This window comes from Rhamphochromis longiceps, linkage group LG5 (genome assembly GCF_057381845.1).
Source record: "Rhamphochromis longiceps isolate RC_006_pf linkage group LG5, R_longiceps_female_GT1.1, whole genome shotgun sequence".
Lineage (NCBI taxonomy): Eukaryota > Metazoa > Chordata > Actinopteri > Cichliformes > Cichlidae > Rhamphochromis > Rhamphochromis longiceps.
In genome coordinates, this window is record NC_140561.1 from 39,776,041 (window position 1) to 39,802,805 (window position 26,765).

General features: G+C 43.4%; 1 protein-coding gene across 6 annotated transcripts in view; it reads right to left on the bottom strand.

Moving 5' to 3' along the window:
* The window catches only part of LOC146670640 (dedicator of cytokinesis protein 3-like), a 250,680-nt gene that overhangs the window by 91,893 nt on the left and 132,022 nt on the right, over positions 1 to 26,765 (bottom strand). For all 6 annotated transcript variants that reach the window (XM_085407632.1, XM_085407637.1, XM_085407636.1 and 3 more), the window contains exons 4-5: positions 25,862 to 25,917; positions 14,415 to 14,511 (exon numbers count right to left, since the gene is read on the bottom strand). In XM_085407632.1, coding sequence (XP_085263758.1) covers positions 14,415 to 14,511; positions 25,862 to 25,917 — 153 coding nt within the window. The remainder of the gene's footprint in view (positions 1 to 14,414; positions 14,512 to 25,861; positions 25,918 to 26,765) is intronic.

Below are 26,765 nucleotides of genomic sequence, written 5' to 3' on the forward strand. Positions count from 1 at the left end.
CCAGTCAAAGTTCAAGTCTGGCAGTGGAGCAAGGAAAGGTCCTGCATGAGGTATTGCATACTGTTTAAATCATGACTAAAGACCCACTTATTCAATCATGCTTCTAGTTAACATTTCACTTGTGATTTTACATTATGCACTTTTATGCTCATTTAACTGTTTGTTCTGTATCTGCTGCTTCTCCTCTCTGCTTTGGTCCTATTTCTATCATCTTCCTTTTATTCTCTATTTTACCTGTTAAGCACCTTGGTTTTAAGTGTGCTTTATATATAAAGTTTATTATTATTATGAAAATTTAAAAGCAGGTCAAAATCTGATAATTTGCAGGTGAGAAACAAGGTAAAGACCCTACAGTATCAGAGGGAAACCCAAACAATCAGCTGGCCCCTGTGAGGCAGCACTGAGTGGAAAAGGAAAAACTCCCTTTAAACAGCAGAAGCAAAGTCAGGCAGGGAAAGAGAAAAGAAAAGGAGAGACACAACAGTGGTACATGTACCCACTGCCCACTGGGAGCAAAAAGAGGTGAGTGGAAAAGAACTGCTCAGTGCATCACAGGAACTCCTCCAGCAGCCCGAGTGTAAAGCAGCATAACTGAGGGAGGATTCAGGGTCACCTGGTCCAGCCCTAACTATAAGCTTTATGAAAAAGGAAAGTTTGAAGCCTAATCTTAAAAGTAGAGATAGTGTCTGTCTCCTGAACCCAAACTTGGAGCTGTTTCCACAGAAGAGGGGCCTGAAAACTGAAGGCTCTGCCTCCCATTCTACTTTTAAATACTGTAGGAACAACAAGTAGGCCTGCAGAGCGAGAGCGAAGTGCTCTATGATAAAGGTAATATGTGGTTTTTCAGATAAGATGGGGCCTGATTATCTCAGGTTAACTAAATGCTTGTTAGCAACAAAACGTTCCTATTGTTACGTAAAGATTAATAAAGTAGACGTTTCTGCTCTGGCAGCATAACTGTGGTTCACCCTCACTGACGCTTTCTTCTTTAATCTGTTGTTACCTGCAGCACAATGACAACGTGCCCGCTGTCATTAACTACTCCACAACAACTGACAGTTTGATGAGCCACGTGCTCGGCTGTCTGCTTCACTGCAGCTTTATAATTAGATTGATGATGGGAGGATGTGTGCAGACGTCCCTTTGTACGTTTCTTTGGGTCAGGAAGGCTGCATTAGTAATGGCTGCACTCCCTGCACCTCTCAGCCTCCTGTCCCCACATCCAGTCACACATATAACAGATATACAGTGTGACGGACAGACATGGGAAGATGTGTCAAAGACCGAGACCAGAGGTGGCATTTTTATGCCATGCTGTTAGCTCACTACTGAAAGCTGTCAATCAAACTGTTGAAGAAAATGACAATACGGACCTGCAGGGGAGACGACAGATCAGACGGGACATCGTCGTACACGGCACATCAAGTGCCCCGACTAAATCTGTGCCCATTACAAATCCACTAAAGCACTAAAGCCACCATCTCTTCATGCAAGACTGAACTTACAGAGTAACTGTGTATTAAAACAACTAGGACAGATACTAATGTTGTGGTATTCTTAAGAAAACCAACCCGGCCCCTTCCCAGCGTATCAAAGCCACAGACGTCTCACAGATACACTCGAGGTGTCCTTTGGCATCGCGGCTCTGACGCACCACGTTTTGGCTAAATGAGGCAAGTCTGTTACTGCCAGCTAGTCACATATGGACACTTGTAAAAGTCCATGTGGCATCACATGCACACACACTGAGTAAGTACACACTTCAGTGTGCAGGGTTAATTTTGTGAAGGGAATATTAAACCCAAGCCACAGCCTGAACTCTGACCGTGTCTCAACGATTTAACTGAACATCAAAGCGTGACGTTTTATTTTGAGGTGCTTCTAGCTTAACTTGGCTCTGTATCCACCGAGGACGAACCTCCGTTTGTGTTCGCACCTTCACCAAGTCTGCATCCATGCATGAATATAACCCATGGATGCAGACAGATATCTGGGTTAATGAAATACTTCCTTAAAAACATCAACATGAAGTCTCCCAATGTTTCTTACTTTTATATATATATTTGTTTACATGTGACAAGAACTGGGCCGTTTTGTGCATCGCTGCAGCGTTAAAGAACCCTCTGAAAAACTCTTGAATGTAGATCTCACTGATTTCAAAGGATAAGCAGTTCAAAGTTTGGCTGGTATTAAAATCTTGATGTAAATTTATCCATTAGGCTGATCCTTTGGGTCTGTGTAGTTTTAATAAATGACATGCTATTTCACTAAATCTCTTACATCTCCTTTGTCACTTTTCAGATCCAGTGAAAATTGAATGAGCAGCCTTTTTGTGAAAAGCTCTGTCTTCACTGCAGTCTTTGAATACGTTTACTTCACTGATAGGCTCATTTGGACTTTTTCATACAGCACGTCTAATATTTATTTCATTCTTATTTATATTTATTTTTATAAAGTGTTAACTGAGTTTGGTGTCATGATTCTGTACGAAAGGAAAATTTACACTTTTACATGAAGGTAAAAAATGTTCCTTAATCTTTGAATTCCAGTGCTTTCAGTCAGTTTCAGACCCATTTCCACAGGTACACAGCATCCAGCACCATGTCATGGTAAATGGCCTGTATTTATATAGCGCTTTACTAGTTCCTAAGGACCCCAAAGCTCTTTACATATCCAGTCATTCACCCATTCACACACTGGTGATGGCAGCTAAACTGTAGCCACAGCCACCCTGGGGCGCACTGACAGAGGGCCCTCTGACCACCACCAGTAGGCAACGGGTGAAGTGTCTTGCCCAAGGACACAACGACCAAGCCGGGGCTCGAACTGGCAACCTTCCGATTACAAGGCAAACTCCCAACTCTTGAGCCACGATTACAGCGTCCTTACAATAATTTAGGGAAAGAACAGGTTAATCTGAAGAGCAGAGTCCTGTAATAAGACGCCACAACTGTTTGATGATCAGTTGTAAATGATGTTATTGCAAAGTGGAAGCATTTAAGAACCACAGCAACTGATCCACAAAGCACACTACAGCTGTGCTCAGAATCACTCTAATTATACTGATTCTATGTCATCACTTGTAGTGAAGAGTACTCATCACTGTGGGATTGTTATAGGAGTAAAGGACTACCTGTTGACTGCAGGTCCCAAAGGTACGAGAAGCTCGGCTCACAGCATGTTTGCTCTGATAAAGTAAAGTGGGACAGATTCTAAGTGTTTAAGGTTTGGTGCTGTCCTGTGAACCAAAGCTCTGAAATATACAGTTTCCTTATGCACTGAATATGTGAATAAGCCATGTTTTAGTTGCAAATGCTTATTAAATAAAATAATACACATTTTTTCAAATAATTCATGTTTTTTGTTTTTATTTTCTCCAGCTATTATTAATCTGTGGGACAGAAGTTATATTGTGAAATATACTGCTAGTACTTCTTGACCTTGCTCTCTGTCATTTATGGAAAATGCCAGTGATTGTTGATGCCAACAATTTATAACAATTTGCTTTTCAGCAAGTGTCTCATGGAGCAGTTTGTCAGCACAGCAGCATTATAAATTATGTTTAGCAAGGCCAAGAAAAAAGTGTTTCAGAAGAGGAAGGAGAGGAGAAGAAAGGTGGAGAAGTCGCCCACAAAGGCTGGAGACTTTGTTACCTACACAATGTGTGTGTGTGTGTGTGTGTGTGTGTGTGTGTGTGTGTGTGTGTGTGTGTGTGTGTGTGTGTGTGTGTGTGTGTGTGTGTGTGGTAATATCTTTGTGGGGACCAGAAACTTGAAGTTTACCATACTTATGGGGACCAAAATCCTCGTCCCCACAAGTTTGAAGGAATTTTTGAGACTTAAAATGTGGTTTTAGTGTCAGAGTTACAGTTGGGTTATGGTTGTGGTTAGGGTTAGGGTTAGGCATTCATTTTTGCTGGGTTCGCCTTTATTAGTCCCACACGTAGGAAATTAGTTTTGTTACAGCAGAAAGTGGACGTGCAAAGTTACATAGCAGAAATTAGAAAAACCCTGGAATAGGATAAGAATAAGATACTATACACAACTGTACACAATAGAATAAAATAAAATACTATCCATCCATCCATCCATCCATTCGCTATCCTTTTCAGGGTCGCGGGGGGCGCTGGAGCCTATCCCAGCTGTCATAGGGCGAGAGGCGGGGTACACCCTGGACAGGTCGCCAGTCAGTCGCAGGGCCAACACACAGGGACAGACAACCATTCACACCTAGTGACAATTTGGATTATCCAATTAACCTATCCCCACAAGCTGCATGTCTTTGGGCGGTGGGAGGAAGCCGGAGTACCCGGAGGGAACCCACGCAAACATGGGGAGAACATGCAGACTCATGATGGTGGAATTGAACTCAGGACCTTCTTGCTGTGCGGCAACAGTGCTGACCACCGTGCCACCGTGCTGCCCAAAATAAAATACTATATACAGTAAAATAAAAATAGAATACAAATACTATGTACAACTGAGTAAAATACAACATTGTCAGAAAAAGAGCAGCTTAGTGTCACTGCTGCTGCACATGTGTGGATGTGTTTTATGTTCCTACAAGATATGAATACATGTGTGTATACCAACTGCTATTCTCAATAAAAGCCAACACACACATTTAAATAACAATGTAAATATGAACTAATAACCTGAGCTGACATTAAAGGAGACCTATTACACTTGATCATACATGCACTGTTCTCATATCACGTATGTTTAACATGACCAAAGCCTCCAAAAATGAGGTCAGTAGCAGTGCAGGTACAGGCTGAACGCTGCTCTAAGCACTCGAGTGCAGACAGCTTTTTCACCACTTGGCTCTGCTTTATGTCAATGGGAGCAGATACACCCAGTAAGATCATCGTAGGCGTACAGAAGCCCCACGAGGGGCAGCCAATCAGAAGAAGGCTGGCTTATAAATGAGGTGTTCTTCAAAGGAAAGAAGCTAAAAGTTATTTTCAGACATGAACGATGCCAGAGGCTGTAAAAAAGCCCAGTATAAGACGAATACAGCATATTTTGAACAGTAAGTGAACAAAGCTACTCCAGGAGAGTCCAAAGATAAAAATATTGAGATGAAATGTAAAAACGCTAACACCTTAGAGTCATCATTTAAGACCTTAAGATCTTAGCTTTGCAGTGTAACCAAACACCAATATGGACTCCTCTGGTGCTCCCAGCTGCCAGTATAGGCTTAAATATTCACTCAGTGTCTACCCAGTAACAATCATCACAGCCAAACACACACACACAGAAAGCAACACAGAAACAGAGAGTTTGAAGTTACCATCATTTTGTGTCACACTACAAAGCTTTATCCTTAAACAGCTTTTTCCACTACACCAATTATCTCCCAGCATCACAGCGAAGGCAGTCCCCATTAAAGCACAGAATAAGCAATCAACAAAGAGCATCTTTCATTTCTTTTAATCATCAGTATCTGAGTGTGGGTTTAAGGCGTAGTGTATTTCCCCCCTTTGAACAGCACATGGCAAAGAGCATAGAAAACTATCTATTTTCTTTTGATTGATTTTCACTCATGTTTTTTAATGGGAGCTGTGAAGCGCTGAAGGATCTCAATTCTTTTCTTGTTTCAGTCATTCCTCCTCTGCAGTCTTACAGCCACCAATTAAACTTTTGGTCTTTCTTTCTCTTTGTGTTCGGTTTCTCCGGTTTCTCATTCTGTGACGATATTGTTTAAAGGCTTCGACAGAAGAGATGAGATTCAGTTAGTCTTTCTCCACGACTCTCTTAAATTATTTTTCCTCTAAGTTAAATCACGTGTCCGTTACTGCCTTCATGCGCTGCATCTTTCTCCCATTTTCCTCAGGATATTTGTTTCTCTTCGCCACCTATGCCTTTCATAATCTGATGAAATTATTTTATAGGATTTATTTTATCTAAAAATCTCTCAAGATACATGAAGGAAACTCAATTTTTACAAAGCCTCAGACTTTATACAGTAACTATGTGCAGTATAGAAACTACTTTCAGCCACTCTTGGCAATTAAATTTTCCTCCTACAAAGGTAGGCCTGTAGATTTTTATTATCTGGATGCGTGCTCATGAGCTATAATGTGAAAGAACCAGCACATCAACAAAAACATTTTACAAATGGAGGAATAAATACACAGCTAACTTCATCTTTTTGACCGCCTGGATTGACTACGAGAAAGCCTATGACTCAGTGCTCTACACATGGACACTGGAGTGCTTGGCACTTGCCACTAATAAGGATCAGGAACTCAGTGGGACTTTTAAACACAACTGTGGAAGACAACCCTGGAGCCATGGCACCAAGCACCAGATCCACAGCGGACAGATCCCAAGTTGCAGACTGTGCATACATACCCTGGAGACTATCCAACACATGGGTAGTAGCAGGATGTAAGATTAAAGCTGGGACAGGATATAAAGTCCTGATGGGACAACCAGTACCAAAGCTCTTTGAGAACAACAGGGCTAAAGTCCTGCAGGACCTCGAATTCCAGACAGTCAAGCAGCTGCTGGCTAACCAACCTTAGTTGGAACAGAAGATATGACAGATGTGCCAATCCCAGCAGAGAGCAACATCAGGAAGGAGTGCAAGAAAACAGAGAGGTATTGGATGCTGAAGGAACAACTGGAGCAGATGTGGAAGGTAAAGTCCAGATCTTTAACCCTGAAACTGGGAAAGTTGCTCTGGCAGATTCCAGGCACAACATTGGGTCTCTGTCCACTATAGCAAAGTCCAGATACTACGCAGAACCATCAACCAGGCCACTTGAGGATCATCACATCCCACCCCTGCCCAGGGGGCAAATTTAAGCATACGCAGACATGTCCATGTTATTCCATGATTAAGGTTAAATGTGTGTTTAGCTGAGCTCTAAAAGGTTTTGTGCAGATTTGTAACATGTTTATTCTTGATTTTTAAAAATCTACAACATCTCTTCATGACAGGGCTTCATAAAAGGTAAACGAGTCTGTGAGTGTGCTGCAACCTCGAGTTTGTTTCACAGCGAGGTGATCATCTTTTACTGTCAGGTGACCCTCTGAGAGGATTCTTTGATTATTGCTTGAGCTTGTGTGGTAGAGCTGTGGGTGGGACTGCAGCACTTCTTCTCTGGGTTGTTGTTGATGTTTCTTTTTGTATGCTGTCACTTTCTTTTATTAAAAAATGAAAGAACTAGTTTCTCCACTCAGACATAAAATATAACATCTGCGAGTGTAAAATTGCGACATTTTAAGCTCAGGCAATCTCGCCAAAGGCTGAGTCACGTCTGCATGTTGATATAAAAACGTTAAACCACTTGACAGCCAGTAAACTTCACAAACTGGATGATGAACTTGAATGAATTTTCATCTCGTCATGATGAATGCGCCTTGCAGCTATGAACACTCAGTGTGCGTCTGTCTTCTTTTGACTTTCTTCTGTTGCAGAAACAAAAATTTCATTTCAATGCAAAGCAGAAAGAAGTGGACAAGGACAGATTCCCCACCCACTGCCTGCCAGTCCTGTCGCTTCTTCTGGTTTTTTCTTGTTCCTCACACACACACACACACACACACACACACACACACACACACACACACACACACACACACACACACACACACACACACACGTCTACACATTTCACAGCAAAGAAATGTGTCCCTCTGTGTTTATCCCTGTTTTCACATCCTTCCATCATTGTTTGGTTGTCACCACTCCCTCTCCTCCTTGTTCACAAATCAATTCTGCCCACACACACACACACGCACACGCACACACACACACACACACACACGCACACACACACACACACACACGCACACGCACACGCACACACACACACACACACACACACACACACACACACACACACACACACACAGATACAAATTTCAATCCTACATCAGGATGTAGGAGACAACAAGAAGGGAGAAGTCCACTCATCCTCCACATCTTCTCTGTCCTCTTCCAGCAAAAATAAATTAACTTTAAATTGGACTGGTCATGCAACAGCAGCATCTGTATAAAAAAAGCCCGAAGCAGACTGTATTTAACATCTGCAGGAAGCTCCTGAGGATGTTTTACCAGTCGGTGGTTGCTGGAGTACTTTTCTATGCTGTGGTGTGCTGGGGGAGCAGCACAGCAAAGAAGGACTCATCCAGGCTGGAGAAACTGATCAGGAGGGCTAGCTCTGTGGTCGGCATGAAGCTGGACACTCTGGTGACAGTGGCAGAGAAAAGGACACTAAAGAAACTGATGGACATTATGAACAATGCTGGGCATCCTCTGCACACGGCCATTAACAACCAGAAGAGTCTGTTCAGTGACAGGTTGCTTCTCCCAAAGACAAGAACCAACAGACTTAAAAACTCCTTTGTCCCACACGCCATCAGACTGTTTAACTCCTCTCTGGAGGGGAGAGGGAGGGGAAACAGGAGGACAAAGGAGGGGGGAACAACTAAGCTGTAGTGCCCTTTTCACTGTGCAATATTTTTCTATATTCATCGGCGCAATAGAATCAAAATAGTTGAAATGTGCAATTCCCTGGTTATTCCTATTATCCTATTTATCGCTATTATACACTCTGTATTAATATATGTGTATATATGATATATTTCTATTTCTGCTTACATTGTTTTGCAACTTCTGTCGGTGCTGTGCTACTGGAAAAAGAATTTCCTGGAGGAACTCACCTGAGGGACTAATAAAGTTTAATCTAATCTAATCTCCAATTATATAATAATTAAGTAAAAAACATTATGCAACTGTATGCAAAGTATCTGTTGCATTAGAGGATACCAGGATATTTAGAATCCGATTGGTGTGACTTCTAATATCATCAAAAAGAGTGACCACGTGCTCCTTTATCTATTACAGTTTCTTACAGACGCTAGGACACATTTCTCAATACTTAGGTCACGTTTGCAAAACTCCTCACACAGTGAGCACAACAGAAGTCTATGTGGGCTAAACTGAGGACCAGTTATCATTGTTTTGGCACAAAATGCATTCAATGACTACATCTCTCAAATTTCATGAATTATCTTCTCACTCAGACACAACAACTGCCAAAACTCTTTGTACGGACAGGACATTTTGCATGTGCTTACATACTGTTTTCAAAACTGTTAAACTTATGGCCAAAACAATAACACAATGCAAAACTGAATAAGACAGCAAAATCCAACAGCAATATTTTATTGAAACATATTTCCAATCTAAAAATGCAGTTTAACCAGCCACAGCTGATTCTCATTGTAGATGAACATCTGCACAGATGTTACTCCTTCAATTTCATTACAAAAGGAGACAACTGCTGAATAGGTTTTTTTGTGATGTAAACATGGACCCAGCCAGAAATGGAGTAGAATAGCATTACTATTGTATGTGTATCAGTGGATGGTGTGTATACAAATTCTTGTATTTTGGGATTACTTAGTGCAAAAAAATAAAAATACAGAAACAAATATTAACGAATTCTGCATGATGTCTGATTCATTCCAGTAACATATATTGAAATTATAAACAGAGATGTGTCCTTGTTTTACACAAGAAAACACTGTAATGCTACATGTTGTTAGTGTTTTTTAGGTCATTGTTTTGTGGGTGACAAAGTGTGTTTGTCGGCTGTCAACCTTTGCTAGTGTTCTGGAAGAATGAGGTTATTTGAGACCTGAATGAAGTGTTTTGGTAGTTGTAGTGCATTTTGAATGTGAAATGAACTGCTTTGCCAAGCTGACGGTCAGTTAGGAGGATTGTGTGAAGAGTTTTGCAAACGTGACCTAAGTATTGAGAAATGTGTCCTAGTGGCTGTAAAAAACTGTAAACCAATGTTTTACTGTTCTGCACAAAACTACCAGCAGAGGGCAATCTCGAGCAGTGAGCTCAGTGAGCTGTGAAACAGCAACAAAGAGTGACTTGGGGGTACTTTGGGTTTAGTCCCAGTGATTAACGTAAGGCAGCCACCGTACTGTGCAAAAGTCTTGAGTCACCTCTCATTGACTTCATTGACTTCTAATTAGCTTCCGAGGAGCCAGAGTATCTTGAGCAACAGTTCTCCAGACCTCCTGGAGGTCTTTGGGCCTCGACTTGTTCAAGGAAAGTGGCAAAGGCAAAAAAAAAGCAGTGATAACCAGATGTGACGATAACAGATGGATCTGAGAAACTGAGGAACACTGAAGTGACACGGTACCAGTTTACACAATGTCTTTTATCCTGTCTTCCTTCTCTCACCCCAACCGGTAGCAGCAGATGGCCGCCCCTCCCTGAGCCTGGTTCTGCCGGAGGTTTCTTCCTGTTAAAAGGGAGTTTTTCCTTCCCACTGTCGCCAAAGTGCTGCTCATAGGGGGTCATGTGATTGTTGGGTTTTTCTCTGTATCTATGAAGCGCCTTGAGGCGACTTTTGTTGTGATTTGGCGCTATATAAATAAAATTGAATTGAATTGAACCACATCCAATTCACACAGAAATCTGACACTCAAAATAAAGAAAGCAGCCAAAGATCACATCAGGGCAAAGAATTTAAATGTGACTTTGTGTGACCCTGTAGCACCGTAACTTCTTTCCTCATGTAAACACTGACACTTTTTGCTTGTTTAATTACTGGTTATTGTGTTTCCATGTTTCTTGATTCTCAAAGCATCCAATAATCTGCCACTCTGATATGCATTTAGTACCACACAACACTGAAGCCAACCCAGTATTTCTCTTCACTCTGCTGCAATCTTCCATTTCTCCTTTGTCAGTTGTTATCTCTTATTCAGTCTCACATGCTTTCTCCTTTTCCCTTCTCCCCTCCGAGCCCTCGCTTTCTTTCTCATATTTTTTATTTATTCAGTCTCTAACACACTGTCTTAGGGTTCATCTTTCACACACACACTTTCGCCACCAATGTGTAAACTGCCTGTGGCTGTGTGCAAAGGGCAATTGGAGAGATACACTAGAGAGAGAGAGAGGGCACAGGAGATGGTGTGTGTTCACAGAGGTGTGTGTGTGTGCGTGTGTGTGCGTGTGTGTGCGTGTGTGTGTGTGTGTGTGTGTGTGTGTGTGTCTTGGCCTCCCTGCTCTGCTGCATTTGTCACCTCTACAGACTGCAGACCCACCAAATGTCCACTTACTGAGACTTCAGCATGTCGATGTTTCTGCATTTATTCATGCGTGCAGTGATGACAGCCACGTCTGAGCATCTTTATGTGTGTGTGTGTGGATGTGAGAGAGGGAAAAAAACAAGTATACACACAAATATGTGAACTGGGAGTCACACAGGTTTCTATGACTCACTGCCAATTATTATATTTTTGTACAAGCTCTAGAAAAACGTTAAATTAATATGAAAATGCTTAAAGTGGGCTCTGACATCAGTGTGTCAGCATTTTGCTTCCAGGCAGCATTTTGGCAAATTTGCACATTCCCCGGGCGTCACATAGCGCCGTTCTGGCAGACGCCACCTGTGTTTCACCGTTAAGTGCAAGGTGTCTATCGGTGTCGGTGCGTCCGCAGCGATTCTGGCTGCTGAGAGATAACAGCTTTGCAGAGCTGCACAGTCTGCTTTAGGAGGTAGGAGGGAGCTTAGCAGACAGGAGACCCTGGATCGCAGCCCGTTTGTGTTTTGCACTTGGATTTTTTTCCACTGTGATGGTCTGGTTGCTCTCCTTACTTCTCTTTATTCCTCTCTACTGCAGAAGGTGGGTGATGCACACCATCAGGACAACGGGAAGCACCTGGTTTAGTTTTTTCTCTATTAAACTGCGGCTCCGATGTTCTGGAGCGCAGCACTTATCCACTCACACATCCTCACTACTGATGATACAGACTTCCTCACGTCATGGTTGTCTTTGCGTCATGTTTTTGCATTGGTTCATGAGATAACTCACTGTTATAACAACAATAACCATTAACAGGAAAAGTGCTGCTAGTTAATAATGAATAGGATTTTACAGCATCTTCAAATTTTTTATTTCCTCTTTCAACATTTGTCCTGCAATAAAACATATCTGAGGTCCATCAAAGGTCCAACATGTAAGGGGGATACTTGTTCCTTATACCCAGCTCTAAATCATTGTTTTGGTGGTTTCCATGGACCACATTTTGCCTTGACTCAAGTCAAATGTGTATGCTTCAGCTCAGCCACACGTCCAAATATTAGGTGCGTTGTGGCCTTTAGGGCAGCGGTCCCCAACCCCCGGGCCTCGGACCGGTACCGGTCCGTGAGTCGTTTGGTACCGGGCCGCGAGAGTTGAGGCTCAGGTGTGAAATGTCTGGTTTTCAGGGTTTTTATCAGTTTTCAGCGTTATTTTGTTAACGTTTTTATCGTTAACTCGGTTTTCCTGGGTCTTTTCACGTGTGTTATGAATAAATCTTATTTTTTTCGGTACCGGTACTAGTTTTATTTTGTTATATTTATCCGCGACACCTTAAAGGCCGGTCCGTGAAAATATTGTCGGACATAAACCGATCCGTGGCGCAAAAAAGGTTGGAGACCGCTGACTTAGGGCACATCTGAGTTTGCAGAGCAGGCATCTAAAGTCCAGATCGTCTGTTCCACACAACACTCGTCAGTGCCCTAACTGAGGGAACGGTGCCAAAAGTCGCCCAGATTATGGCCCAACTGTGCCCACTGTCTGCATGTAGAGCACACTCTTTTCTGCAAGTCATGTTTTTTGGCATTTACATTATAATAGTAATTTCAATTTAACTTATGGTGGCAATTTTTTAAGTATGGAAAATTTGATTGTTATCCCATGAAATACCAAAAATCTTTCCCTTCTAACAAACCAGAGAATTGCTCCGCAGTGCGCTGATGCTCAGCACCAGCTTCATCGTTTTAGACCTCGGCATGCCTCTCTCTGTCTCCTCTCCACGTCCTTTTCTGTTTACGGGCTTATTATTTCTTATCTGCATGTGTGCTTATCCATAAGCAGACAGTGTTGCAACAAAGACAGTCATTCTCTCTAATCTACTCCTATATCTCTCCATCCGTCCACAACGCACGAGCATTCCTTGTTGCTGGATTTTCATCTGCTTTAAGAGGACATTCACTTTGTCAGTGACAAAACACTCGTTAATGTCAGATCTGTCAGGATGGAAATAGAAAATCTGTCACGCAGAACCCGACAATGACAATTTTGTCTTTCATCTCTTCAACTCTGGCAGGGAGCAAAGACAAAAGTCTGTTAAACCAGAATAAAAGCACAGAGCGACGGGGCTGGCAGGACACGAGGAAGATGAGTGATGAAAATAACCATCGGAACAGAGACAGGAGACGGAGCACAGCGACAGTTTTAGATTACAACCAGGCCTAATGCACGGATTACTTTCCCCTCTATCCGTTTAGGGACAGATGGATTTCCGATCACATATTGCGACAGGAAGTGGCGAGAAGACAGATGGCCTAAAAGTACGAAAAAAGGCTACGAACTGATGGCTGGACAGAGAGGGTGGAGTGAGTGAAAAATCTGATTGGCTGACAGTGATGCAGATATGAGTGACAGCGAGCTCACAGTTACTGCTTGCAGCCTTTGCACTTTTGTACAGAAAGCCTTCACTGTGCTTTCAGAGCCAGGCACATCTCAGGAACATCGCACCTTAAAAATACATGAATCTGTGGGCAGCACAGGCCGAGGCTGGACACAAGTCAGTGTTCCCATTCAGAGGTCTTTGGTGCAATTCAGAAATCTGATTGGTTGAGAATATTTTTATTTTAATACAGGTCAGAATCAGTATCCTCCATTTCTCTGTTCTCACACAGCTGTGCAATAAGAAGTAGTAATTATTATTTGTTATCCTCAGATGAACATGTTTTATTTATTTTATTGTGCATTATTTTTGCTATTGATCCCAGCAGCGGGAGTTTCTTTTTTCACAGCTGGTCCACTGAATTCATCCAGAAAATATTCACTTTCACCGATTTACACAGAGAAAAGATCTGAGTTGGAGATTTTGTGTGAACTGGGATGAACCCACGTTACAAAACCAGCTAAAGTAAAGTTAACCTGAGTCTCTCATTTATTTAGTTGGTTATAAACCCACAAAACAAGAAAAACTGTACTAGGTGTGGGAAAAATGAAGAGCAGATGTTTTTAAGATTTGCAGCTGTGCAGCGTTCTGATTGGTTGATCAGCTACTTGTATTTCTTTCTTCAAAACAGAGATTTATCAAGCACCAATTGCTGCTGAAGGCCTCCCCACACCGTAGGCTGGGTTAGTTTTAGTTAACCTCCAAGAATAGTTCTTCACGAAAACAAAAACAACTGCAGCACTTTCAGATTCTGGGACAGCTTCAGAATACATGTGATAATAATGATGTTTGCTGAGATTAAGCAGCGACTGGATTCTTTCTAAAGATGTCGGGCTTTGGGGGACTCGGTCTGTTGCATTCCCTTTGTTCCTGACAACAAAGCGGCACGATGCACACGGATGCTCCGCGCTGCTTACCACATAGAGCTGCTTCCACAGTAAGGCCCATTCCTGCAGTGTTGACGTGACCTCGGTGACAATGGGGTCTTCAAGAGGCACCACAGTCTCATGTGGCCTGCAATAGAAAACAGACACACACACATTTAATTCACAGCTGCTGGGTTTGGACAAGCATCAGATGTCCATAACTGAAGCAGATTTAAGGACACACAGAGCAGCACGTCCACAGTACAAAGCCTTTACATGTGAAATTGTTAGCGCGCGTAAAAGTAAGAGAGACAATAAAAGCTTGGCCTGCTTTGTCACCAGAGGAACTTGGCGACTGTGTGGAGTTACGTGTGTCAGGTTTCTACACTAATGAATTAAAGTGAACTGACAGTTCAGTGAAGCAGAAATCCAAACACTAATCTTGTTAAAGCACAGAGAATCCACTTATACTGCCTGTACCAACAAAGCACACTTCATGCACAGGTGGAAACACAAAGCATATGGTTTACCTTATATGAAATAAGGTAAACTGTCAAAGTCAAAGCCAGCTTTATTATCAAAAACAGGTGTACAGATCATGCACATTGATAAATCTGACAGTCGTCAGCATAACAGTGGAAGGATATCACATGCCTTCTAAGGATGGTTCCCACGGGCTGTAAATATAATGAAAAAAGCAGAGGCCCTAAAATTGAGCCCTGTGGGACCCCAAACTGAAGAGGAGCAGAAAAGGACTCGTGCCCTAAAAGGTTAACACTAACAGTTCTGTCAGAAAGATAAGAGCTAAACCAATTCAAAGCAGTACCACGAATGTCTGCAAGATGGTGTAAGCCACAGTAAATGTTGTGGTCTACAGTGTCAAAGGCAGGTGTTTGGTCAAGGAGGACCAGAACAACATGATTACTAGAATCGCAGGAAAGGAGGAAATCATTAAAACCTTTAAGACTGCTGACTCAGTGCTATGAAGGTTTTTAAAGCCTAATTGAAAGACCTCTAAGATGCCGTTCTCATTTAAAAAATCCATCAACTGGGAATATACAATTTTCTCTAAGATTTGAGACATAAAAGACAGCTTGGAGATGGCCTGTAGTTAGCCAATACAGTGTGGTCCAGGGCGGGTTTCTTATGCATGCTTAAAATTAGCAGGGACTACACCAGATATTAATGTGTCATTAAGTTAAATAACACACATGGATTATGACTGTTGGAGGAAATTATCTTGGAGAAGTATTTTCTTTTAGCCTCTTTGACCATATCCTGATAGAGGCGCCAGCAGTCCTTAGGATTTGAAGAGACACCTGCAGTTTGTCCCTCTTCCATCTGCATTCAGCTCTATGACACTTCCTCATCACAGCCCAAGTGGTGTTATTAAACCAAGGCTCGGTTTTAGCCTTGGGCTGCCTGGTTTTTAATGGTGCCACAGAGTCCAGTATAGTAAGGCAAGAAGATTCAAACCAGGAGTTGAGGTCCTCTGTGTCCAAGGGAGTGAGATCAGCAGGGACAGACAGCTGGCTAAAAGCAAAGGAGAACTGGACAGCAGTGGAAGGGTTAATGATCCAACAGTGGCGAACATGTGCGGTGGTTTCGTGAAAACAGCATCAGAAAAGACAGCGTCAGATATTTCCACGTCTGACTCAGGTAGACTGTGTGACAAGACCAAGCCTAGTGTGTTTCTGTGTTCGTGTGTGGGACCGGGTATGGACTGGACCAGATTAAAAGAGTCAGGCTTAAAAACCCTTTCACCAGAGGTTTGTCTGGACAGCAGACATGGATATTAAAACCTCCCACAATAAAAACATGATCGTAGTTGGGCAAAGTCCCAGCTCGAAGTTCTGAAAGGTAATTTATGAAGTTCTTATTGTATTTAGAGGGACGATAAATAACAGCAATGATCACTGAGTTAGAGTGATTAACTTCAAAACATGTGAGCTCAAGGCTGGAAGATGAAAACTCTAAAAATCACAGTTTACATTTAAAATCCTTTTTAAAAAAAATCACCCGCTGTACCTCTTCCTCCCCTGATGTCCTCGGTGTGTTAAAATAGGAACAAGCCGCTGGTAAAAGTTCGGATAAAATACCGGACTCACGTGTTAAGCCAAATCTCAGTGACGCACATAAAGTCCAGGTTCCAGGAGGTAAATAACTCCTCCTTTGTTCACCAGCGGTCTGGCGTTTACCAGGCCAATCCTGACAGGAGCTGGGGCAGAGGTGTGAGGCTCAGCTGCATAGGGAGCCCGACACAGCGGCCTGAGATCGCAGAGGTTCGCCTGGCGCACATTGAGCCGAGGAGGACAGGGGTCACGAAGGAGCATCATCCAGGCCGACCACAGGGATGAGGCAGGAATCCACAGGGTCCAGAAATCGCTGAAAGCTCCAGGAAATAATCGATGTATTCCTTGGACGGTTGAGGGACAATGCACCAAGGACAGGTTGAGTTTAATGAACCTGTCCTTTGCATGGGAGGACAATCCTCCTATGCATTGTCCTCCCATGCATAGGAGGACAACGCGCCTTCACCTCACCTCCCAGCAGCAAAGTGCAGCAGCATTTTGAAGCATGGATTACTGTTTCCAAATGTGGCCTGGATAAAATGGGTCTTACTTTTGCCAAGCGCCTTATACAACACAGCTCAGTCTTTCTATCTGTCATTCACTCAGGAGAAACTCCAGTTCAGTGTTTGGCCTCTTTGCAGTCCGGAGCAGCCGGGGATCGAACCACCGACCTTCCATCAGTAGATGACCTGCTCTACCTCCTGCTCACGTCTTCAGGTGGAACAAAGAAAAGCAGCTGAAGACAAAGACCTCGTTTCACCTAAGCACTTGTACATAGTTTTGAGCATCAGGGATTTCTTCACTAGAACTGAAAGCTGCGTCTCCAGCCTGGAGTCAAGAGCATTAAAGCAACACACACACTTTTGTTCTTCTTCTCATCCCACGCTACCTTTCTGCTCGCCCCTCCCTCACTCAGGGAAGCACTTCTTTCCTTCTTACCCCTCTGCTCACGTACCCCCCTTCCCTCCGTCGCATACAGTAACTGATTAATTAATAAAAGCCAGTGTGCCAGATTAGCTGATCTCCCAGCTGAGCCGTAGCTGGCGGCCGCCTGGTGATTTCACACACATTAGTTACACTTGTATCACAGACGCGTCTCCTCCTCTTCGCCTCTGTTCTACTTTTCACTCAGCCTAATCGCTCCCTCCTCCTGCTTCCCTGCCTCGTGTTCCTCCTCCTCTCTTTTCTGGCACATCTCCATCATCCATTTGCACATTCTACTCTTTCTCCTCTTCACAGCTTCCTCTTCTGTGTTGCCTTTCCTGTTATTCCCCCTTTTCTGCTTTCTCTCCTGCATTTCTTCCCTCTTTGTGCTCTTTCTCCCTCTGCACCCACATCCCCACAGTCTTTGGTTTCTGTCTCCTAGCCTGACCTCTGTCTGTGTTTCTGTTGTTTGCAAATCTTTATCCATATCCTCTCTCACCGTGCCCCACAACTAGTCTCCATCTGGTTATCTCTGCCCCGAGTCATCGCTGCCCCGAGCTGCCACAGTGTTTCTCCGTCAGTCTCAAGCCACTTATATTTTCATCTGCTGCCTCATAACAGCCTCTCTTTATTATTATTCTCTGTTATTCTCCATGCAGTTCATTCTTAAAAACACTCGCTGCCTCTGTTTTGAAACTCTTGAGAGAAGAAGAGATTTTTGGGGGAAATTCTTTTTGTCTTTCATCCTTTGGTTATATTCATACCCCACAGCTGTGTTTAAAACTTTACAGCGATTTAATATTCTGTATTCTCTGGGCTGCTTTAAACGACTCCAATCCAGCCTCTTATTTCTTAGTTTTTGTGCATTACAGAAAACATTTTCAATGATGCTTCCAGTGTACTGCATGACACATTAGCATGGCAAAGTGCGTCTCACTAAAAGATCGCAGGCTGTCAGAAGAGGCGGAGCAGCATCAATGCCGGAGCCCCTCGTGGTTGTATCCTTAGTCCATTTCTCAACACCCTCTGCATAAATGACTGTATCAGCACTTCAGCAGCACTCCATCTCTCACTTTACGCAGTGGTGCACTTACAGTCTGTGACAGCTGAATGTCACTGGCACATCGAGCGCACACTGCTCCCATCTGAATCCACCTCCAATGAAGCAGTTTGACAGCTCCCGGCAGCTCGGACGTAGATAATAAACACGGCTTTAGCCAGCCTACTGTTTACACCTGCTGGCAGCAAACACAGCATCACATAAGAGCTGCTGGCCCCCGCCTTCTATCGCTGGTGCATCAAACCCCACCACATCCTGTAATCTAACACATCCTGATGTTTTTACCCTGCTAACTGCGTCCAGCAAAAACAGGTTCGATGGAGCTTTTTCTGCTCCTGACCTCTCGGACCTCAACAACAGAGCCACTAAGTGCACTTTTAGCACTTACCGTAGTCCATAACACTCACCACCTCAGACCACAGCTGAACTTGGCTTTGGACCGGGCGTGTGTTTATATACGTTTTCTGTCACAGCAGCTGAAAAACCCTGCTGAGCCGTGTGCATCAGTGTGTCGTCCTCAACACCCTACAAACTCCTCAGATGACCCTCAGATTCAAACCCAGAACGTTCATGTTATAAAAACACTGACGGCCCGGTGCTACCCCTCAGCCTGCCTGTGGATGCACTAATAGGATGAATTTCAAAATCATTGAGCTGTTATGTTCACAAGATTTTCAAAAAACCTGACCTTGGCCTTGAGGTCAAGTTTGCTGAGATTTAAACTCATTCCAGATTTTTAGTAGCTACACCTGGTATGAATGTGAAAATCCTATGTTACCTTGTTCTCGACTAATTGCGGACACCTGGCTGCCCAGCGGGGCGTCGACAGTACCCCACCAGCCTATGGCCGAGGGGTGAACGTCAGTTTTCATCTTGAAACAACTCTAATGTGGTTTCAGCTGCCAGCCTCACATACTCAGGACCCGGTACAGACTTAAATGCAGGGGAGGCGTGATGAACTGATGCAGCTCCGGTGTGTCAGCCTCCCCGCAGCAGCGACACAGACCACGCCCTCCTGCAAACTCTAATGTGGTTTCAGCCCTGACAGCCAGCTACCATTCAGACGATGATCAGCAGAGATATGCTTTGATGAATATGTAAGAACAGGTTGAACTGAAGTGTTTGTGATGTTTGAAATAATAATAATTCATAAATGATCAGTTTTTAAAGGTCGTGATTGGCCGACCAGTGATGGAGGAGATGCAGAGACTAACACCACCAGGGTCAAACGGCTGATAGAGACAAATACCCCAATGACTTTGGAGCGATGAGCCGATGTAAGTCAGACTGGGATTGTTTTTCTTGCAGTACTCTGTTAACTGTTAACTGGTTTCCTTAAATGTGCATCTTAAGTTATAGCTTCTGGTTTCATGGATATCATGTGTGAGAGTGGAAGGACACCAGTGCACTAGGTGACAGTATGGACACAAAAGTCTGAGTCTTTCTTAATTTTAGTTAAACAGAAAAGTCAGGTGAGTCAGATGCTCTGAGCTCAAAAATCAAACCCGAGCATGTCGACACGCTCCGCCGTTATCTCTGCGGTTATTAGGGTCACACTGCACTAAATGAAGGACATTCAGCAGGAATTAAGCCTCGTGGCTGAGAGCAGCAGGACTGATCAGGATCAAGTTTTTACTGAGGCCAAAGATCCAAGGAGCAGGATGACTCCTGTACTCAGAGCAGGCGCCCCCTGCTGGCCATTAAAACGGAATAGCTGGCACATCCTGACCAGAGCACTGCTGTCCAACCTCCGTCATCCGCTCTGTTTTCTCCTACCTGCCTGCAGCCCTGAGTGTTTGAGCTGCTGCTCTTTCGTCATTTCCGCTTTCCCACCCTGTCAAACTCAATTCTGTCGTCTTTGATCCAATAGTCTTTTTGCCTGTTTTCTGAGAGCCGGTTAGTCTCTCTGTTCCCTGTGCTTTAAATCTCACTGCTATTCTGTTATTCTGCATTTCAGACTCTCATTCATGCAACTCACCTCCTCCACATCTCCACCTTACCTGGATGCCTCAGCTGAGCCTCCATCTGTGGTGTGTTTCACCATGACTACCAGCTTCTAGTCTCCAGGGATGTTGTCATGCTTCCTGCCATTAAACTGCTTTGATTTGGTGCGTCATCCGACTCAGTCTGTGTACTTGAGCTGTATTAAGCTCTATTTACTGAACTCCCAGCAGACAGCGAACTGAAGCGCTCACACGATCCAGCAAATGTGTGATTCTGTCTCGTAGTTTGTGATTTGTCCCGTTTGCTGTTTGTGGTCTCTCGTGTTATCCTCTCCCCTCACAGAGCTCGGTTCTGCTGGAAGCTTTTTCACCTAGAAAGGGAGTTCTCCCCCCCCACTATCACCAAATGGGTTTTTCCATATAAGCCTGTAGGCTCATTACCTAAACATATAAAGAGCCTCGTGGCTGTTCTTGTGAACTGGCAGTATTTAAATGAAACTAATTTGAATCTTGATGGCTTAATCAGTTATTAGATGATGACACTTTGAACCCAACAAACCGCTCTCACTGTTGATGGTCTCTTAGGTTTTACATTAGCTCAAGTCACCCTGAAATGCGAACACGGAAAAGATGAGAAGTTCTTTTGTGCTTCATAAAATTTATTTAATGCTCCACAATCTTTGCAGCACGAATCCAAACTGGTATAAAAGCTTTTCTTTGCATTTTCAAAAAGACTGCATTCATGGGAAAATGTGACATTATTAAGTTAGGATAATGAGTAAATTGTCCCTTAAATGATACGTGATAAGCTACAGTAAATCCAGCCTGGTGCTTAAGCAGCTCAGACAAAGTTAGAACGAGGGATTTGGTTTTAGCGTCTTATTTTCGTTTATTTGGTGCTTTGAATTGTTAAGAAACAGCTTCAAAATCAAAAAGTTAGAAAATGGACCGAGGCAGGATGACAGAAGAGTGGGAAAGGAAAAAGAAATGATTGGCTCTGATAAGAAATGATAAAAGCGTACACGTGCAGACACGGAGCACTTTTCTCTCTTTTTTAAACACATGTGCTCTTTTCCATCTGTGGATCACAAACATGAAGCTGGCGTCAAAGATGAAAACCATCAAGCTCCGTATGCTGACATTAACTTGGGGTTAAATGCAGGGCGGCCGTCATTTCACCGCACCGATCGCTGAGCTGAGGGTCACCGTGCAAACAGCGCAACACAGCTTCTAAAAATACGTCCACACTGTTCACGGCGCCCAGAGGTTACACGCAGCACTGCATGTAACATTAACTATTCATTTAGATGTGAACTGCACATACTGCCATTTATTCACAACGTCACAATGCACTGCACATTTTTAAAATTTGTCTTTTGTAACCGACTCATTATTTATGAGTTCATAAGCATGTTTTGTCATTTGTGCAGCTTTAGTCTGTGTCCACACAGAGCAGAGTGGGTCCACACAGTGCAGAGTGGGTCCACACAGAGCAGAGTGGGTCCACACAGAGCAGAGTGGGTCCACGTGCGACCACATGCACCTACAACCAATGAGGTCCAGCTAACAGGCAGGTGTGAAGGAAATCTGCAGAAACCAAGCAGGAAGATTCAAACTCAAAGATAGCAGCACTGATCTCTGGAGCACCATGCTGCTGCTGCCAAATACAAAACTTGTGCAATGTATGAAATTATTTTCTTATAATCATAAAAGTAATAAGAAACTAGTAAAACAAATGTATTTCTGTTTTTGGTGGAGCACAGATCGTCTCCTCGTATTAAACCTTCAAATGTAGAAGAAATGGTGCAAAAACGTTTTACAGCATCTGTGTTTCTTTTTGAGGCTTCGGTGCTTTTCAGGAGCGTGCTACTGTTACTTTCAGCTGTTAATCATGAGGTTCAATATTAGAGAGAAAGTCTGGGTATACTGGACCTGTAGGGAAGAAAATGACATCTTCATCTAAATTATCAACCCAATAAAAATATGAACCCTAACCCAGTTGGGAGTATATTGTATTTAATGACAGTTTATTGGTAGTTTTGACCGAGTTGTCAGCTCAGTTGTTTCTTTACATAAACTTGAAAGGCAGTGGAACTTGCCTGAAGTGTTTGAATTATTCTGCTTGTTAAACTTGTTGGAATAAAGGATTAAAAACGAGCCTGTAGAGCATTTCACTGACCTGCTGCTCCCATCAGCCTGTTTGACTGTTTGCAGAGGGAGCCACACAAACTCCCAGCCTCAGATGCTTCAGTGCTTCTCAGGAACATTGTGCTGCTACCTTCTGCTATTGAACAGTCATTTTAATTCATTTGGACAAACTTTTTTTTCCATGTAGCAAAACCTCGCGTCAGTCCAGGTGGAGCCAAAATGCCAGAAAAGAACTGACCAAACGATCCGGTGAGTTAAAAATCTGTCACTTCATAATCGATTCACATGCACTGTGCAGAAAACCTGATGAGAGTCAGGTCCTGGGTCTGACTGGAGCTGCAAACAAACAGTAAGCAGGTGATCAGACTCACTGAGGAGCTCACACAGGCTCTACACAAAGTGTTCATTTAACTTCAGACATGAGCCTGATTTCATTCTTTTATGCCTGCAAGTGTTTTTTGTTTGTTAGGGTTTTTTGGTGCATTTTGCTGTTCAAGTCTTTTTGTACCGTTACTATAAATGTGTCGCGTGCACTTGTACAGTAGGTTTCTCTCTCCATGTGTAGTAATGAAGTGCAGGGTTGTGATAATTGTAAATGTCAGCTCTGAGAGCTTCCTGGCACAAACCTGCAGGCTGCTGCACACTGGTGGATCGACACAGGGACGCAGGCAGGCCGACTCCACAGGAACAAATTAAAATCCGCTAAACTCATTTGACCTCATGCTGCAGTTTTTACATAAGGATATTCAAATCTCTCCGTGCCGTCTCAAACACATGAGACATTAAAGATCACTGTCAGATTTTCTAGGGTGCAGAGTGACTACGCTGATTCTCACCGGACAGTAAAAGTGGAAGTTTTATGAAAAGAAGGTTCACTAAAGCTCAGAAGCATCTACTGTACAGATGTCCTGCTGCCTGCTTCATGCAGAGCAGACATCCTCCTTGGTGCTGTGAGCAGTGCTGGATGGTCAACTCTTTGTTGGTCACCTTTTACCCAGCAGACCAATCACAGCGATCGAGCCCTGTTGGTGGGTGTACCACGTTACTGTGATCACATCCCGTTTTCTTTAATGCAGTAATGTAAAACATTGATGTACATAATTCAATAATTATATGAAGCTTACGCCTAAGTTATATGTCTGTCTTTTTTCCTGGTTGTCTGTTCTTTACATCACTTCCACTTTCCCACGCTCTCAAACGCAACACTTACATCATTACATTATATCTCGGTCCTCATTGTCATTCTCTCTTTCAGGCTCTCATATGTGCAACCAGCCTCCTCCCCATCTCCGCCTCCCCCGAATCACTCAGAGCTCCATCCAAGCCTCCATCTAAATCACCAGCGTCCTGATTCCGGGGGTCCCGTCCTAAATCCTGCCACCGCTGGGATCCCGTAATGACACGTTGGGTCATCGGGGTCTAATCACCAAATAGATTTTCTCTCACAGTAAATTTTGTTCCATTCTTCCAAACGTTCTCTCCGTGTTGTAATTACAGTAAAGGTTCAACACAGTCTGAACTACCACAGTGCTCGTGAACTGAGAAGAAACATCAGTGAGTTAGAATAAGTGCAGCAGGGAGCAGGTGGTGCTCAGGGAGCTCCAGCAAGAAAACTTAGAGTTGAAGTTGGCTCAACACGAGCTGATGTAATGCCGAGCTGACCAATCAAGTGCATGCACGGTCCAGCGTATCATCCCTGAGGTAAAACATGAAGTACTAGCTTTATTCTGTTTGTCAGTACGGATTTTAATTGGTACCTGAAGCAACACGCCTCCACCTACACCACCCCTTGAGTGTCTGTAACTCATACTGAACATGGCTCATTTGTTTGTACAGTGAAGACACACACAGTGTAATTCTCTTATTCCCTCACACACACCCACGTGCACATCGAAAGCTCTGCTGCTTTAAGACCCACTTGATCAACAGTCTTTAATTATGTTTGTCATCATGCAGCAGCCTCCATCTTCCTTCAGTAAAATACACCAACTCTCCGTCTCTGCCCCGGGGGCCTACTTGAAACTCTAAAAGATTCACTAATTCCAATTAATTTACTCTCTGCCTTTAATTAAAAAACTCTTATGCAAATCGCGACACGCTCTGTAACGCTGATTAATCTGAATTTTGGAGGGTTTTGTTTTTTGTTTTTTGTTTTTAAAGCTTTTCCAAATAATTATGCTAATGTATTAAAATATGTACAGTTGAACTTGGAAGGAAATGAGAAAAAAGGAGGTTTATACCTTATTTAGAAAGAATGAGTCTCAAAACAACTGATCCCAACAGAAAAGCAGATTTCATCAAATTACCTCCTAAACAGTTTTAGCTGCAGAAGAAGAAAAATGCCTCCCAGCACTGCGGATATAAAATATACCCGACTGTGGCATCATCCCACATTCGGTACACGAGGGCGACTCAAATCGGATCAGATCTGGAGTGACTAAAAGATGATGACATACAGTATGGTGCAAAAGGCTTTTGGCATGTTCGATGATTGTTATCTCACAACACCATCAGGAAGGAGTCTGATCGGCCCCCAAACTCACAGCGATCTAAACATGCAGCCAGACTCACAAAGACTGTTCTTCAGCTGAAAGCAGAGCAGCAAGTCCTGCAGCAGGAAGCAGGGCGCCAAAGAGCCCAGATCAACATCTCAGGTTCAGGCCAGGATCATACAAGCAGAAGACTCGGACTGAATCCACCGAAAAACTGTGGCAACTTCTCCAAGATGTTAACCTCATTAGTACCTTGAAAACAAGTGCAGAGCTGGTGCTCTTAAAAGCAAGACTGGGTTTCCCACAGATGATTGCAGTGGCTCACCGTGTGCATGTGTGTGCTGCAAACCACGCCACATGTGCAGGTGGTACGAATAATACACTTTTTCTCTACTTTATGACAAAAAACAGACTCGATCGTTTTGGCCTGCAGGTATTAGCTGCCACATGTGCAGCTTTCATTAGTGAGTCAGACAATAAGGAAACTTTGCATTTATTTTAAAAGCCTGTGGAAGTGACTGGAACAAATGCAGGGCTGACTGAATACGTTTGGCAGTATAACGTATTGTCACTCTCAGCAGAGGCTGTTAGCGACGCTCTGTCCGTGAAGCTCTGGTTAAAATCCTCTTCAGACAGAAAAGAGACACTAATGACTGAATGAGTAACAGGAGAGAAAGAAAGGCTCAGAGGACAATAAATGCTTTTTGCTGTTTTTATGTTCAACACGACTGCTTTCAGCCCTCAAACTGAAACATGATGCTGGAGTCAGTGAAGGTGTTAAATTCATCGAAAGCGTGAGTCTAACCGAGCCTGAGGTTTCACAGAGGCTCAGTGTAGTGTCGCAGGTTTACACACTTACCCTCTGTTGGTGACGATGGCCTTCTTCAAGTGAACGTAGCTGGCAGGAAAAACTCCCTGGAGAGACACAGACAGAAAAAATAACAGAGAAGAAAGATAATTAATCACCGTCTACTTCCCATCCAATAACACCGAGAGACAGATCACGATAAAGACATGCAGAGTAAAGACTATCCTCTGTGTGCAGCAGCGAGACGCTCCTCAATCATTCGTGTACAATAATAAGTTATAACGGAGGCTGATGGCAGGCTAGGCAGGTCGCTTCTTGTCTTTGATTGGAGATCTTCCAGTGAGGAGAAATACATGCTGCCTTTGCCATCAGAACGTCATGACACTGTGACCTGACAGAAAATGACAGCGAATCACATTTTTGCACAGATTTGGCCTTTTAAAGGCACGTGGTCCTAAACGTCTGTGAAGGTTCTCAGTCATCCAGGTCATCGTAGTCTAAGGAGCTTGCAAAGAAAAGCGTCTGGACTTGTTTGAGTTGCTGGAAGACTCATGCGAAGACAGCTTGAAGACAGCTCATATGATTAGGTAGAGGATCATCAGGGGGTCCTTTGTCCCTCTTTGGGGGGAAACTCCCACTAGGTTTATATCTGGGACTCTCCACCATTTGACCTTAGAACTGAAGAAGCTTCTCAGATGAGAGGTGAAACGTCTTCAAGCAACTTAAGTCCAGACGCTTTTCTTTCCTATGCAAAATATGATTTTCAGGTGATCATAAACTTTTGGTCAGGGCTGTACAATAAAAGTATATAATGAAGAAGGACTCTACAGGGTCTGAGGAAGGGTGGGGTTTATACAGGAAACATTGGGTCCCGCTGTCTCCACCTGTTCTGATGTGATGGGCATAAAATGAACTGCTTGGACTTGCAGCTGTTTCAACTGTGTTAAAGTCCAGT